The sequence below is a fragment of the Phalacrocorax aristotelis genome, chromosome 28 (assembly GCF_949628215.1).
Source record: "Phalacrocorax aristotelis chromosome 28, bGulAri2.1, whole genome shotgun sequence".
In the NCBI taxonomy this organism is placed as follows: Eukaryota; Metazoa; Chordata; class Aves; order Suliformes; family Phalacrocoracidae; genus Phalacrocorax; species Phalacrocorax aristotelis.
In genome coordinates, this window is record NC_134303.1 from 565,139 (window position 1) to 579,519 (window position 14,381).

The window sequence follows — 14,381 nt, forward strand, 5'->3', positions numbered from 1 at the left end:
CAGTGCCAGATGTGTCACCGTGACTAGCTGGGGCTGTAGACAGAGCCGGGCACAGGGCGGGGGGCACGCTCACACACGCTGCCACATGCAACAATGTGCGCTGACACGCCATGACACATCCTGACATGCCACGACACACCCTGACACGCTGTGACATGCCAGGACCAGCACTGACACCACAGCACATCTTCTGCCAGCTGTGAGGACATGTTGGGGACAGGGACCCTGGCGTCTGGGAGGGACCCCGGGGGAGACCTCTGGTCTGCACCCCCTCATCCCTGAGGCTGGACAGGAAAAACCTCCGTGGGGAGAACTGTGTCCCCATTCTCCCCCCCGTGGTGGTAAATCTGGGGCTGTGGGGTCTCAGCAGTGGGGAAAGACAAAGGTGGGAGCGAAGGAACTGCAGAGGCGCCAAAATCAGGCAAAACTGACCCAAAATGGGCCAATTTCCAGCCCCTCCTCTTGGCTGGGTTTAGGGGGGCCTTGGGTTTATGGCGGGGGGGGGGCTGGCAGCCCAGACACCTGAGTCCCCCAGTTGGCGTGGGGGGAGGCCTGGGGGCTGCAGTGGGGGTGAGGGGACCTGGACGCGTGGGTCCCCCACCCCAGGGAGGCCTGGGGAATGTTTTGGGGCGATTTTGGGGGATTTTGGCTCTGGTTAGGAACGGGTTTTCGCCGGCTGCCGAGGCCTGGAAGCCATTAAAGCTCCCCGCCCCCCCCCCGGGCCCCCGGCAGCTCCAGCCAGAGCCGGGGGGCGGGGGGGGAGCGGACCCAGGCGCCCGGGGGCCCTGGCCCCCCCGTGGGGCCCACGTGGGGAGCGGACCCAGGCGTCCGGGCGCCCCCCACGCCCTTTTCCCATCCCCGGCCGCACGGCCCACCCCGCGCCTCCTCCCCGCAGGGGACCCCGGCGTCCGGGGGTGCTCCTGGGCGGGGGGGAGGGCTCGGGCGGGGGCCTCGGGGCCCGGCGGCGGGCAAGGAGGGGTTAACGCCGCCGAGGCCTTGGCAGCGCGCCCCGGGATTTGGCTACGACTGAAAAGGTTTGGGGGGGGCGGGGGGAGGGGGGGCGGGGGGGGGGAGGGGAACTCGCGCCCAGCCCAAATCCCCCCCCAAACCCACCCCCACACACACCGGGGGAGGGGCGGCGGTGTGGGAGCACCGCGGCGGGGACAGTCCCCCCCCGCCCCGCTTCCAGCTCCGTTTCGGGGTCCCCACTGCCCCCCGCCCCGAGGGGGGGCCCCGCCACGGTCCCCCGAACACCGAACCCAACACCGAAGGGGGCTCTAACGCCCTGGGTACCCCGCAGGGGCTCTCCCCGTTACAAGCCGCCCGCGCTCTCTGGGTCCCCCATCCCTGTTGGGGTCCCCCGGGCTGCCCCCGCCCCCTCCCCCGCCCGTCACCTCCCAGCCCGTCTTCCGCCCGCGCCTTCAGCCGCTTCCGCACGTCACTTCCGCCGCCCGGCGAAGATGGCGGCGCCCTTGGGGCGAGCGCTGGCGGCGGCGCTGGGCCAGGCCCGGGTCTCGCTGGCGATCGCTGCCCCAGCCCGACCCTACCGGGCGGCCCCGCTGCGGCGCGGCACCGGCCCGGCGCCGGCGGACCCCGCTGACCCGCGGGCTGCAGCGCGGCGCTTCGGGCGGCTGGGGGAGGCGGCGGCGGTGCCGGCCTGGCGGCTCTGGCCCGACCCTGAGCAGCTGCGGGCGGTGGAGGCGGAGGAGCGGGAGTGGAACCCACCGCTGCGGGAGATGGAGGCGGCGCTGGACCGGCGAGAGCAGGAGGAGGCGCGGCGGCGGGCGGAGAGGTGGGGCGGGGGGCGCTGGGGCAACGGGGAGCGGGCCTGGGGGCGGTGGGGGCACCGGGGGAGGTGGGATCAGGGTCTGGAGGGGCACCGGGCAAAACCGGGGCAAATGGGAGAACTGGCATCAGGTCAGAGGGGAGCTCTGGGGGTAGTGGAGGTACACTGGTGGCACTGGGTGAACTGGGATCGGGGATGGGGGAGCGGAAGGAAACTGGTGAAAACTGGGAGAAATGGGGCTGGGGAAGACACTGGGAGAACCGGGGGCATTGGGGGTAGACTGGTGGCACTGGAAGAAATGGGACCACAGTCAAGGGAGAGGAAACTGGTGAAAACTGGGAGAACTGGGCCTGGGGAGAACTGTGGGCACTGGGACTGGGGGGACAGGAGGCACTGGGAGAACTGGGACCAGGCGAGTGGGGGGCTGGGACTGAGGGCATCCCGATCCCAGGGTTCTCCCCTCTCTCCCCCAGGCAGCAGCTGATCGCCTCCAGCCTGGCAGCGATGCCAGCGCGGGTGAGTGCCTGGCGGCAGGAGCGGGCACAGGCGCGGGAGAAAGCACGGCAGGAGGTGGCGCGGCGGCAGCGCCTGCTGGCTGAGGCGGGGCTGGCAGGGCCTTCTCGCGCCGGGACCCCTCGCCGTGGCAGCCCCCAGGCCCAGGCGCTGCTGCAGGACCTGGAGCAGCGCCAGCGGCGGGAGGAGAAGCGACGGCAGCGGCAGGAGCGGGTGGAGGCTACCCGTAGTGCCATGGCTGCCGCCGAGGCCGCTGCCGCCTCCCGGCCCCACCCAGGGGCCCTCCCCGAGGGCAGAGGGGCCGACTCCTCCTGACCCCCACCTTGTCCTCAAATCACACCCATGCACCCCCAAAATGGGTTTAAAATTCTGCGTTTAATCTTTTCCCCCAAGTTGTGGTTCTTCCTGCGGTGCTGCACCCTGCCCCCCACCCTCCCGCACCAGGGCCAAACGGGGAAGGAGGGGGGACAGGAGAAAGCAGTTTGCTGAGCTCACCCCACGCTGGTTTTTGGGGTGGGGTGAGGGGGGGGGGTGGCTACTACAGGTGCTCCACCCATTGCTGCTGCTCCCTCAGGGCGTGGCAGGGCTGGGGCCCCATGGAGGCCCTAGTCCCACCCCTGCCTGAAGGGCAGAGCCACACCCACAGCCCCTGGGGGGCGCCTTGCACAGCCACCTACCCCCTGGCAGGGGGGGAGGCCGGGGGGCGCCTGCCCTGGCCTCTCAGTCGTCGTCGAAGTTCTGGCTGAGCAGGAAGTTGGCCGCCAGGTTCTCGTTCTTCTCGCAGGCGAAGTAAGCCTGGATCACCAGGCTCTCTGGGAAGCCCAGTGCCTTCAACTGCAGGAGGGGAGCATTCACTCTGGGCCCTACTGACACCCCAGGGCAGGCACAGCTTCTTGTCACCACTGTTACCTCTGGACCATAACGGTAACTCTCACAGTAGCTCTACACACGTTACCAAGCAGGAGTACGAGTTCTGGTCCCTAACGATGGCTGAAAACAGCTATTGCTTTTCCAGTTCTGACTAACAGCCGCTTTCCACTGCTGTTAACGCCAGAGCCCGGGAACCAGAGCCCAACTGCTGTTCTTAATGGCCACAAGGATCCTTTGCTTCCTTCCGGTGTTCACACTAAGCCCTAATAACAGGTCTAATAGGCTGTTTCCCCAACTCCCTCAGCACTGCAAACTCAGGTTCCTAGTGATGCCTGGGCATCGTGCTGCGAGTTGTGTCCACAGATGAGCCACGCTATTGACTGTGGTCCCTATAGCAGCAAGGAGCTCGCCCTGCACCCTGCTGACGGCCCAAAGCCTGTGCCCCCTGCTCCCCACCCCAATGCCCCCCTTGCCCTTACCCTTTCTATGGCTTCTTTTTCCTGAGGCGTCACCTGGATGTAGTTCATCTGTGGGGACTCATCCCCGATGGCGCCCATCTCCCCCTCGAGGTCACCCAGCTCCCCCAGCGGCTCGTTCAGCATCTGGATGAACTGCTCCTGGTGCTGGCTGATTTGCTGGGGGGGGGGGGGGGGGGGGGAGGGGAAGTGTGAGGTGGGGGTCTCGGGGGGGATCCCAGAGGGATCTGGGGGGTGGGGGTGGGTACCTGGAGCAGCTGGGGGTTCTCCTGGCCCAGCTGCTGGAGCAGGGCGGGCAGCAGGGCCGGGTTCTGCTGGATCACCTGCCGCATGTTCTGGAACTGTGGCTGCTCCCGCAGGAACTCCAGTGGGTTCTCCCCTGTGGGTGGGTGGGGTCAGTGGGTGGGGCCTGACCAAGCTACACCCACAGGGAGGGGTCTGACAAGAACAGACCCCTACCATCCCCAGGAGGAAAAGCCTCAAGCCAAGCCCCAAGCACTGCCCCAGGGGGTGGAGCCAGACAGCACCACCCACCTCCACCCAGGCCACACCCTCACCCAATGAGGGACCCAGCAGAGCCACACCTCTACGCAGGGAACTGGGTGGGGCTCCCGGGGGCCGTTCTCAGCACTAGTCCAGGCCCCTGAGGGAAGGAGCCTCCAAGGCCACACCCCGAGGCCAGGATCTTGCTCACTGGGGGTGGAGCCCTGAGCCCTGCCCTGAGGGGGAAAGGCCTCCCAGCACCCCCCCAGAGAGACCATGGGTGTGGCCCCATAAGCCCCGCCCCACTGACCCTCAGGCGCTGGCTGCTCCGGGGGGCGGCTCTCCTGCACTGGTGGGCGCTCAGGCTCGGGGCTGCCGGGGATGCCCTGGGGGCAGTGGGGGTCAGGGGGGGCCCAGAGCCCCCCACACACCCCCCGGGACCCCCCCAACACCCCCCCAGCCCCCAGCTCACCGTCAGCAGGTACTCAACGGCACGGTGGGGGTTGTTGTAGCTGGCGCGCAGCGCGGCCACCACCCGCTCCCGCTCGTACCCCATCGACATGATCTCCGTCAGCATCGTCTCATACTCCGAACCCGTCACTGCCGGTCCTGCATCAGCGCTGGCCCTGGGACCCCTCTGGGCCCCCACAGATCCCCACCCCCCTACCTCTCCCATTTACCATCATTGCCCCGTAACAATGACTCTGAACTTCAAAGACCCCCGTTTATCTGTCCCATCCCATCACGCGGGGACCCCCAACACATCTTCCACAACACCTCCCCCTCTCCTCCGTCCCCACTCAGGACCCCCCGTCTTGCCTCCCCCAGTCCCAGAGTCCTCCCCGTCTCAGGGACCACCATGTTCTGGGACACCCCCACCCCGCCATCTCCATGGGGATCACCAGTCTCCACAGCCCAGGGATCCCTCCACATCCATCCCCCACTTCCCCTTGCCCAGAAGACCCCCAGTTCCCCCATCCCCCGCTCCCCGGCACCCACCGAGGGTGGAGGCGGCGTCGGCTGAGCGCCCCGCACTACCTGGGGGGGGAACAGAGCTGTGGATTCAAGAGAGAGATGTGGCAGCCGGGGCCTTTCTGGGAGCTCCAGGGCACAGCTGGCCCCCTCAAAACCCCATGGCCCCCTAACCCCACCCCACGCTGGCCCAGCCCCAGCCCCAGCCCCCATTCTCCTGCTACTCCCACACACACACCCCAAATCTTGTCTGTATTAGCCCCTAAGCCCCCTGCAGCCCCCCCATATGCTTTGCTTCAGCATCTCATGTGCCCTACGCCCCTCAACCCCGGGGTCTGACAGAATTAGACCACCCACACACCCCCCAATTCCCCCCTCCTCGGGGCTCTGCCCCCCTTACCCTGCCGCAGGCTCTGAGAGGGTGAGCGGAGGGAGATCGTGGGATGGTGTCTCCTCACTGGGGGCAGCTGGTGGTGGTGGGACGGCATCAGTGGCTGGGGGGGGCCCCGGTGCTGCAGGAGGCTCCGAGGTGCCGCCAGCTCCGGCCTCAGGGGCTGCGGTGCCCAGCGTCGACTTAGCCTGTGGGAAAGTGTCATGAGCAGGCATAGGGTTTGAGGGGGATCCCATTGAGGAGGGGGGGTGGGCAGAACCAGGGGAGGTCCCACCTTGGTCACCATAACAACCACAAAATTCTTCTCATCAATGCGGTACTCGCGGATAGGGACATCATCGCTCAGGATCTTCCCGGCATAGATGAGCTTCTGCCCAGCCACAGGAAAGGCGTCGCTGCCCTTCTCCGCCTCAATTTTCTCTTTCAGTGCCCGCACCTTAGAGGGGGCACAGAGGATCAGCGACAGCCCCCAAACAGGGTCACCCCAAAATCATGGGGTCCCACCAAAACCAACAAGGTCCCCTTAGATGGGGTGGTTGTTGTCCCACCTGGGGCTAGCGGAGTGACAGCACCAGAGGTGAGGGAGTAGCTGGGGAGGTTGCTCTGAGCCCGGGGGGAGGTTCAGCCACCCTCGATATTCAACTCCACCCAAATAATCCCTCCCTAGGGGGGCAGAGTGCCCAGGCATCCGAGCAGCAGCCGCGGGGGCGGGGGGAGCACTAGGGAGCCCCAGGCTGTGCAGTGACAGGAACCGCCCCCCCCAACGGCTGACGGAGCAGAAGGGACACGGAGCGCCTCCCCCCCAACCCCCGTGAACCGCCCCGACCTGACCGAGAAGGGGGGGAGGGGAGCAGAGACACGAAACGGGCTTGGGGCGCAGAAGCCACGGGCTGCCCCATTGCAGGGGGCGGCGGCCCCGCCGCGGGCGGGAGCAGGAGCGGGATCGGGGCCGCCCCAGGCCGGCGGGGGGTGAGGCCCGGCCCCGCCCGCCCGCCCTTCCCGCGGGCCGCTCCCGCCCGTGCCGCGCTCACCGTTTCGTGCGGCTCCATACGGATCTTGAAGGTTTGCTGCTGCAGCGTCTTCAGCGTCACGGTCACCGCCATGGCGCGGCGGCGGCTCCGGCTCCTCCCGGCGGCCCCACAACATGCAACTCACGCCGCCGCCATCTTAGGCGCCCCGCCGCTTCCGCCACGTGACGCGAGGCCGGAATTGCGTCACAGCGCGGGCCTGTCCGCTCCTCGTCACGTGACGTGGGAAAAGGGCGGTGGCACCCGTCACGTGAGCCGCACTGCGACACAAAATGGCGGCGCGGGAGGAAGATGGCGCGGGCGGAGGGATCGGAGCCGACAGCACCGGGAGGAGCCTTAATTTAATAGAAACCGAATCGCGACACCCGTACAGCCACGTACGCCCGCAGAGCCCCACCCCTCGCCGGTACTGGGCGGGGTCTCACCCCCCCCGCCCCTGCCCTACCAGGCCCGGCGCCCCTTCCTGAGTCCTCGCCCCGGCCCCCCCCGCTCCCCGGGCCCGCCCCGGGCGGGCGGCGGCGCCATAGAAAAGAGTCCAGGTCTCACAGAGACATTACGGTCCCGCCGCGGGGCCAGCCGGGCCGCGCCGCCCCTCACAGCTCATCCCGCGGGGCCGCCTCCGCCCCCTCGGGCTCAGCCTCAGCTTCAGGCTCCTCCTCATCCTCCTCCTCATCCTCCTCCCCGTCCCCCTCCTCGTCCCCTTCCTCCTCCTTCTGCTGCTTCTCCTCCTCCTCCTGCTTCTTCCGCTGCTCCTCATCCTGCTGCTCCTTCATCTTCCTCTCCGCCTCCTGCGGGACACAGGGCAGGGATCACTGGGGGGCCTGAGGGGGTCACCAGGGGTCCCAAATAGGGACCAGGCAGTCACCAGGGGGGTCCTGAAGTCCAGCCCCACCCCCTCCCTTACCTTGGTGGCCCCCCAGGTCTCATTCCCGATCTCCTCTGCCAGCTTCTCATCATCAGTGATGAGAAAGTTATCAAAGATAGTGCCAGACTTCACCTGTGGAACAGAGGGGGTTTAGCAGGGGGGGCTGGGGGAGGGGACATGAGGGGTTTGGGGAGGGGGCTGCCACCCCACACACCTGCCAGAGGTCAAGGCCAATGACACCAAAGCTGTCATAGGCATAGAGATGCGGGTCAGGGCTGTACTCAGGGTTGTCGATCTCAGGATGCACCCACTTGCCCTTGTAGTCGGGATTGTCGATCTGCCGGGGCTTCCACTCGCCCTGGGGGGATCAGGAGGGTCAGGGGGGGCACGGACCAGCCCCTCAAGACCCACACCCCCCCTACCCAGACCCCCAGCCTCACCTTGTACTCAGGGTTCTGGATGACAGGGGGCTCCCACTCCCCATCCATCTCCTCATCCCAGTCCTCTGGCTTCTTGGCATCGGGGTCAGGAATGTGCTCAGGCTTGTCCCAGTCCTGCAGGGCCAGGCAGGGTCAGGCCACTGCCACAGCCCCTCACACCCCCACCACAGCCCCCAAAAGCCCCCTGAACCTCAGGCTTGGTGTCCTCCGGGTCATCAATCTTGGCCCGCTCATCCCAGTCATCAGGTTTCCGGGCCTCAGGGTCCTTGATCTTCCTGGGCGGCAGGAAATCCCAGTCCTCCTCCAGGCTTCCCGACTCCACCCGCCCATTGTCAATCTTCACCTCATAGGTGTTGTCAGGCCGGACCACCAGCGTGTAGAGGTGGGTAAACTCATCATCCTGTGGGGAGGGGGTGGCTCAGTGGGGCCAGGAACACCTCCATGGGGCAGGGCAGGCCCCCCCTGCGCCTGCCACCCACCTTGCAGCGGATATCCTTGTTGATCAGGACGTTCTTCCCCTTGTAGTTAAAGATGACATGGACCTTCTTGGTGCCCGGGCCGCAGATGTCAGGGCCTGGGGGGGGGGGGGGGGGACAGGGGGTGAGGGGGGGCCCACACACAGCACCCCAGGGGGCAGAGGGGGACCAAGGGACCCACCGAACATGATGTTGTACTCCGAGTCACCATGCATGTCCTCCTGGTTCAGGCTGGCCGGGAAGAGCTTGACGTAGCCGCCACCACAGTCAATGTTCTGCTCATGCTTCACTGTGAACTGCACCACTAGCGTCTTGTCCCAGTTGCTAAAGGGCTCAAAGCGGGAGGATATGGCGTAGAACCGGGCATCCTGGCTCGTCTGGATCCCTGCGGGATGCAGGATTGTTGGGGTAGGGAGGCCTCCAGGCCCTGGGGTTCCCCACCCAGCACAGCCCAGCCTTGGGGGGTCACCTCACCTTTGTCCTTCTCAGCATCACCGTAAAACTTCCCAGCCGTGAGGACAAACCGGCCGTAGTCAGGCTTGTGCTTCGATTCCACCCACCGGCGGGTCCAGGCATCTGTGGGAGGGGAGGATGCCAGAGCTCAAGCCCCTTCCCCACAGCTGGGGAGTCACTTCTGCCCCTGCCATGCAGAGCTGGCAGCAGGACAGCTCCCAAGGCCTGTTACACTTCAGAGGAACCCACTGAGGAGAGCTGCACACCTGCACCCACAGCTAGAACTGGACCACCCTACATTGCTCCTCCCTTCCCCTGTGGCTGGAGCCCCAGCGGAGCTCAGGTCTTGAGGTGCCTCTCACTGTCAGGCTGCAGGAGGATTCAGGCTCCCAGGTAAGGACAAACTACCAGTGTGAGCCAGCTCCTGCCCAGCCCCTATCTGCTGCCTCTCTGGTCCCCCAAAGCCGGGGGGGGGCCCTCAGTCCCCTGTGTCCTCACAGGGCCCCCATTCCCCAGGCCAGGGCAGAGCTCGGGCACAAAGTTCTCCCCAGGACCACTCGTTGAAGCAGGCCCTGAGGCCCCCTACACCTTTCTGCTGACCCCTACCCCTCTCCTAAATCTCTGAGCCCCCTTTATCTCCCCCAGCTCTACCTGAAGACTAACCTAGAACCCTCACTCACCCTCACCATTCCTCCAAAGACTTGGACCCTCCTCAGCCAAAATCCTTCATCCCCCATATGACCCTCCTCCTCAGCCTAGATGAGACCTCTCAACCCTCCCATCTGTCCTGTACACCCCCTACCACAACCCCCTCACCTCCTACTCAGGGAAGGCCTCCAGGCTCCCCCCATACCTTCCCTCACCTCATGGAATACCCCAAGTCCCCACAGCCATCTCCCTCACCTTGGGGAGTTTCCCCCCTCAGCCCCACCGCAACCTCCGTTTGTCTCACGGACCGCCCCCCAAGGCCCCACTTCACCTCAGGGTCCCCCCCAGGACCCCAGTCTTACTCCACCTCTGGGACTCCCTCCAGGTCCCCACAACCTCCCTCCACCTCAGGGACCCCCCCACCAGGTCCCCTTCGGGTCCCCACAGCCTCCCACCAACCTCAGGGACCCCCCACCAGGTCCCCCTCAGGTCCCCACAGCCTCCCACCAACCTCAGGGACCCCCCCACCAGGTCCCCCTCATGTCCCCACAGCCTCCCACCAACCTCAAGGACCCCGACCCAGGTCCCCTTCACATCAGGGGACCCCACAGACCCCGCCCTCACCTCAACACCCCCCCGACCCCAAGACTCCCGTTCCTCCTTACCTCCATCCGTGAACTCCTCCCGGAAGAACTGGGTGGGCCCGGCCGCCGCCATCGCCAGTAGGGCGCCAAGCAGGACGGGGAGGCCAAGGCGGCTCATGGCGGCGGTCCCAGGCGGCGCAGCCGCTCCTTCCCTTTCTCCCGGCCCGGCGGCGCCCGGCACTGCGGAGGTGGGCGGTGACGGCGCCAGTTTTTATCCCCCCGCCGCCCCTCGGCCCGCCCACGGCCCTAACCCATTGGCCCGCGCCCGCGAGGGACCCGCTCCTATTGGCTGAACGCCCGCTGGCCGGCGGCGACGGCGCCCCCGAACGTTGGCGTCCCAGATGGCCGCTTCCCATTGGCTGAGCACAACTGCCAATGAGGAGCGACCACGCGTTCGGAGGGAGACGCCCCCCCCCCTCCCGCGCGCTTCTCATCTCCCCTCGTGGGGCGCGTCACCGCGGTCACGTGGGGTCGGGAGCTCTTAAAGGGCCAGGCCTCCCGTGGGCCACGTGGGGGGCGGCGTTCGCCACCCTATAACGGCACCAGGAGGGGGGTTGGGTCCCCGACACAGTGGGGGAGCACGCGGAGTGCGGGGAGGACACGCCAGATAAGGGGTCTCCCTGCTGTCTTAGGGTGTTATGACCTATACACAGCTGTGATAAAGTGATGATGTAACACGGCCCAGCAATGTCATAGCATACATGAAAAGCAGGGAGGTGCGGGCTGGGGGGCAGCGCTGATGGGGCGCAGGCGCCCCCCGGATCTGGTCCCAGGGGCCATCGTCACAGCGGTGGGGTGCCTGAGGTCGGTGTCAGTGCCACGATAGGCCGGGCCCAGGGTCTTTGTTGCCATAGTGACAGGCTGGGGGTGACGCATGGTGGGTGCGGCCAGCCTGCCGCTGAGCTAAGACCCTCACAGGACCAGGGCGCGTTAAAGTCACCTCGCGCCCCATGACGTCACTCCGCAGCCTCTCGGCGTCACAGCCCTCCCATAGCTCCGGCCGGCCTCCCTCCTGCAAAGCCACTCTCAAGATGGCGACGCGCCACTCTCAAGATGGCGCCCGCCCCGCCGCTTCCGGTGAGCGCCGGTAGTGCTTCCGGGGAGCGCGGGGAGCGCTTTCGGTGGGCGCTGGGATGTCGCCGAGCGTGGCGGAGCTGCTCCTGCAGCGGCTGGAGCAGGAGGCGGCGGGGCCCGGCGGGGGCCTCTGCAGCCTGGAGGCAGCCGCCGCTCTCGGTCTCGACCACCAGACGCTCGTGGGCGCCGTCAAGAGCCTACAGGCGCTGGGGGAGGTGGGAGCGGTGGGGCACGGGGCCGGGGCGGTGCTTGGGGTCCCGGTGTCCTAGTGCCGAGCCCGGTGCCGGTCCCGACAGGTGATCGAGGCGGAGGCGCGGGCGGCCCAGCGGTGGGAGCTGAGCCCCGAGGGCGCGGAGGTGCTGCGGGATGGTAGCCCTGAGGTGCGGCTCTTCCGGAGCCTCCCGGTGGAGGGGCTGCCCCAGAGCGACGCCATGGTGAGCGGGGGGACTGGGCGGGGGGGAAAGATCGGGTGATACCGGGGGGCGCCGGGCCGCTCACAGCTGCCCTGTGCCCGCAGAAGCTGCCCGGCGGTTCGGTGGGCTTCAGCAAGGCCATGGCCAACAAGTGGCTGCGGCTGGAGAAGGGGACACCGGGCGGCCCCCGCGTCCTCCGCGCCGTGAGTGTCCCGGGGGGGACGGGCAGGGGTCCCCTGGAGCTAGGGGGAATGTGTGGGGCCCCCCTGGAGCTGGGGGTGTGCTGGGGGGGACAGATGGGGGTCCCCTGGAGCTGAGGTGGGGGGGACAGAGCAGGGGGACAGGCAGGCCCTGGAGCCATGCGTGTCCTGGGGGGAAGGGCAGCGGTCCGCTGGAGCTGGGGGTGGATAGGCGAGGGTCCCTGTCGGGGCTGGGCCTGTCCCCAGCTCCCCGGGGGGGCTGCCCCCCCATTATGCCCGCCCCTGGTGCCCCCCGCCGTGCCCCGCAGGTGCCAGAGGTGCAGGACACGGTGCAGCAGAGCCTGCAGCGGGTGCAGCAGGGAGAGGCCGAGAGCCTGCCTGAGCGCGACCGCACTGAGCTCAAGAGGAGGAAGCTGCTGCTGGAAGTGTGAGCAAGGCGGGGGGCAGGTTTGAGGGCACCCCCTGAGCCCCCCTTGCCCCTCTGATCCTCCCTCACCCCCCTCAGCACCCTCAAATCCTACTGGATCCGCAAAGGCAGCGCCTTCAGCACCGCAGTGGCACGGCAGGAGACGGAGCTGACACCCGAGATGATCGCCACGTGAGTCTGGGAGGGCCTGGCCCTACCATGATCCCCCTGACCCTGCCCATGACCTCTTGACCCTGACCCCCTGCAGGGGCTCCTGGCGGCAGCGCCCCTTCAAACCCTACAACTTCTCGGCGCTGGGGCTGCCACCCGCTTGCGGCCACCTCCACCCCCTGCTGAAGGTGCGCTCCCAGCTCCGCCAGATCTTCCTGGAGATGGGGTGAGTGAGGGGTGAGGGGGGAGTCCTGGGGGGGTCCCCTGGGCTGGGGGGGAGCATGGCTCTCCCCCCACCCCAACACCATGGCCCCCAGGTTCACAGAGATGCCAACCGACAACTTTGTGGAGAGCTCCTTCTGGAACTTTGATGCCCTCTTCCAACCCCAGCAGCACCCGGCCCGTGACCAGCATGACACCTTCTTCCTGCAGGGTTGGTGCTGGGGTTGGGGATAGAGGGGGGGCCCCCCAACCCCACTGACACACACCCCCTCCAAACCCCACTGACATCCCCACCCCCCAGACCCTGCCGAGGCCCCTGAGCTGCCCGCTGGCTACACGGCCAAGGTGAAGAAGGTCCACTCACAGGGAGGCTATGGCTCGCAAGGGTGAGGGCGAGACCCCAGGGTGGGTTGGGGGGGGGGGGGCAATGCCCCCCCGGGGCTGTGCCCCCCACCCCTGGCTGAGCCACCCCCCCAGGTACAAGTACGAGTGGCGGCTGGAGGAGGCACGGAGGAACTTGCTGCGCACCCACACCACGTCTGCCAGCGCCCGGGCACTCTACCAGCTGGCCCGCCAGGTGGGATGGGCTTGGGGGGGGCCCAGGGCAGGTTTGGGGGGCCCTGTCTGACCTTACCCCTCTTTTGCCTCCCCCCCACCCACCCAGGAGAAGTTCTCCCCAGTGAAGTACTTCTCCATTGACCGGGTGTTCCGCAATGAGAGCCTGGATGCCACCCACCTGGCCGAGTTCCACCAGGTGGAGGGGGTGGTGGCCGACCGCGGCCTCACCCTTGGCCACCTCATGGGCATCCTCCGGCAGTTCTTCACCAAACTGGGTATGGGAAGGCACAGGGGGGGCACACGGGGAGGGGCTGGGGCCTCCCCAGGGTCCTCCTCACCCCCCTCTGTCCCCAGGCATCACCCAGCTGCGCTTCAAACCAGCCTATAACCCCTACACGGAGCCCAGCATGGAGGTGTTCAGCTATCACGAGGGTGAGGGGGGGCCCCTGCCATGGAGCAGGGGGTGTCTGCACAGGAGCACCAGGGTCTGCATGTGCCCCCATGGAGTGTGGGGGGGGGGAACTGGGTGACTTTTATGGGATGGCAGCCACCTTAGCCTCATTTTCTCCTCTATGGGGTGGGGGGCTCTGGGGTGCTTCTACAGTGTGGGGTCATCCTGTGACATGGAGGTCAGCATAGCCTCGCTCTCTCCCCTGGAGGGGGGCTTTGGAGTGCCTCTACAGGGTGTTGAGGCTCTGGGGTTCCACTATAGGGTGGCTTGATCTCACACTTTCTGAGGTAGGGGGTCTCTGGGGTGCCCCATGGTTGGGGATCCCACCTCACCCCCCTGTGGGGTGGGGACCCCCATCACACCCCCTCCAGGGCTGAAGAAGTGGGTGGAGGTGGGAAACTCAGGTGTCTTCCGCCCCGAGCTGCTGCTGCCCATGGGGCTCCCTGAGAACGTATCTGTCATCGCCTGGGGGCTCTCGCTGGAGCGGTAAGTCGGGGGGCGGGGGGGCAGTGAGGGGGCCCTGGCGTGGGGAGGGGGCCACCCTGCTGAACGTCCTATCTCCTGCACCAGCCCTACCATGATCAAGTATGGCATCAACAACATTCGGGAGCTGGTGGGACATCGTGTCAACCTGCAGATGGTCTACGACAGCCCCCTCTGCCGCCTGGACGCCTAGACCCCGACCTCCTGGGGAGGGGTACCCTCTCCCCAAATAAACCCCCTTTGCCCAGCTGGGTGCCTGTGTCTGTGCTGGAGGCAGGGACCACACGTGGGGCAGCGTTTGGGGGGGGTTTATTGTGCACGGGGGCTGGAGAGCCCCATGGCCTTGCACAGCACGGGG

General features: G+C 67.2%; 4 protein-coding genes across 4 annotated transcripts; 2 read left to right on the forward strand and 2 right to left on the reverse strand.

Annotated features, from left to right (window-relative positions):
• Nucleotides 1-1,107: 1,107 nt before the first annotated feature.
• GADD45GIP1 (GADD45G interacting protein 1) lies at nt 1,108-2,685 on the forward strand. The gene is made up of 2 exons (XM_075076117.1): nt 1,108-1,792; nt 2,260-2,685. Exons 1-2 carry the CDS (start codon nt 1,461-1,463, stop codon nt 2,612-2,614), a joined length of 687 nt encoding a protein of 228 aa, XP_074932218.1. The 5' UTR covers nt 1,108-1,460; the 3' UTR covers nt 2,615-2,685.
• On the reverse strand, nt 2,656-6,698 carry RAD23A (RAD23 nucleotide excision repair protein A). The gene is made up of 9 exons (XM_075076114.1): nt 6,523-6,698; nt 5,766-5,927; nt 5,501-5,679; nt 5,128-5,183; nt 4,601-4,728; nt 4,439-4,514; nt 3,894-4,024; nt 3,649-3,804; nt 2,656-3,133 (listed from the first exon to the last, which is right to left on the reverse strand). Exons 1-9 carry the CDS (start codon nt 6,592-6,594, stop codon nt 3,020-3,022), a joined length of 1,074 nt encoding a protein of 357 aa, XP_074932215.1. The 5' UTR covers nt 6,595-6,698; the 3' UTR covers nt 2,656-3,019.
• Nucleotides 6,699-6,841: 143 nt separating this feature from the next.
• On the reverse strand, nt 6,842-10,238 carry CALR (calreticulin). Its single transcript, XM_075076113.1, has 9 exons — nt 10,067-10,238; nt 8,775-8,876; nt 8,482-8,685; nt 8,304-8,398; nt 8,015-8,224; nt 7,825-7,938; nt 7,599-7,742; nt 7,424-7,516; nt 6,842-7,307 (listed from the first exon to the last, which is right to left on the reverse strand). Exons 1-9 carry the CDS (start codon nt 10,161-10,163, stop codon nt 7,113-7,115), a joined length of 1,254 nt encoding a protein of 417 aa, XP_074932214.1. The 5' UTR covers nt 10,164-10,238; the 3' UTR covers nt 6,842-7,112.
• An 888-nt stretch (nt 10,239-11,126) lies between these two features.
• Nucleotides 11,127-14,270, forward strand: FARSA (phenylalanyl-tRNA synthetase subunit alpha). Its single transcript, XM_075076109.1, has 13 exons — nt 11,127-11,334; nt 11,416-11,553; nt 11,637-11,735; nt 12,041-12,159; nt 12,238-12,330; nt 12,407-12,535; nt 12,627-12,742; nt 12,833-12,917; nt 13,009-13,108; nt 13,196-13,364; nt 13,444-13,521; nt 13,912-14,026; nt 14,111-14,270. Exons 1-13 carry the CDS (start codon nt 11,179-11,181, stop codon nt 14,214-14,216), a joined length of 1,503 nt encoding a protein of 500 aa, XP_074932210.1. The 5' UTR covers nt 11,127-11,178; the 3' UTR covers nt 14,217-14,270.
• The last annotated feature ends 111 nt before the right edge of the window (nt 14,271-14,381 follow it).

Bases quoted from the DNA above. Each gene is read 5' to 3' on its own strand.
- GADD45GIP1 (XM_075076117.1), top strand. From the start codon at position 1,461: ATGGCGGCGCCCTTGGGGCGAGCGCTGGCGGCGGCGCTGGGCCAGGCC. The intron at 1,793-2,259 runs GTGGGGCGGGGG...TCTCTCCCCCAG, and splicing joins GCGCGGCGGCGGGCGGAGAG to GCAGCAGCTGATCGCCTCCA.
- RAD23A (XM_075076114.1), bottom strand. From the start codon at position 6,594: ATGGCGGTGACCGTGACGCTGAAGACGCTGCAGCAGCAAACCTTCAAG. The intron at 5,680-5,765 runs GTGGGACCTCCC...ACTTTCCCACAG, and splicing joins TGGTTGTTATGGTGACCAAG to GCTAAGTCGACGCTGGGCAC. The intron at 5,184-5,500 runs GTAAGGGGGGCA...TTGAATCCACAG, and splicing joins CTCTCAGAGCCTGCGGCAGG to CTCTGTTCCCCCCCCAGGTA.
- CALR (XM_075076113.1), bottom strand. From the start codon at position 10,163: ATGAGCCGCCTTGGCCTCCCCGTCCTGCTTGGCGCCCTACTGGCGATG. The intron at 8,686-8,774 runs GTGAGGTGACCC...TGCATCCCGCAG, and splicing joins TGATGCTGAGAAGGACAAAG to GGATCCAGACGAGCCAGGAT. The intron at 7,517-7,598 runs GTGTGTGGGGTG...TCTGTTCCACAG, and splicing joins TTGGCCTTGACCTCTGGCAG to GTGAAGTCTGGCACTATCTT.
- FARSA (XM_075076109.1), top strand. From the start codon at position 11,179: ATGTCGCCGAGCGTGGCGGAGCTGCTCCTGCAGCGGCTGGAGCAGGAG. The intron at 11,335-11,415 runs GTGGGAGCGGTG...CGGTCCCGACAG, and splicing joins GCCTACAGGCGCTGGGGGAG to GTGATCGAGGCGGAGGCGCG. The intron at 12,160-12,237 runs GTGAGCAAGGCG...CACCCCCCTCAG, and splicing joins AGGAAGCTGCTGCTGGAAGT to CACCCTCAAATCCTACTGGA.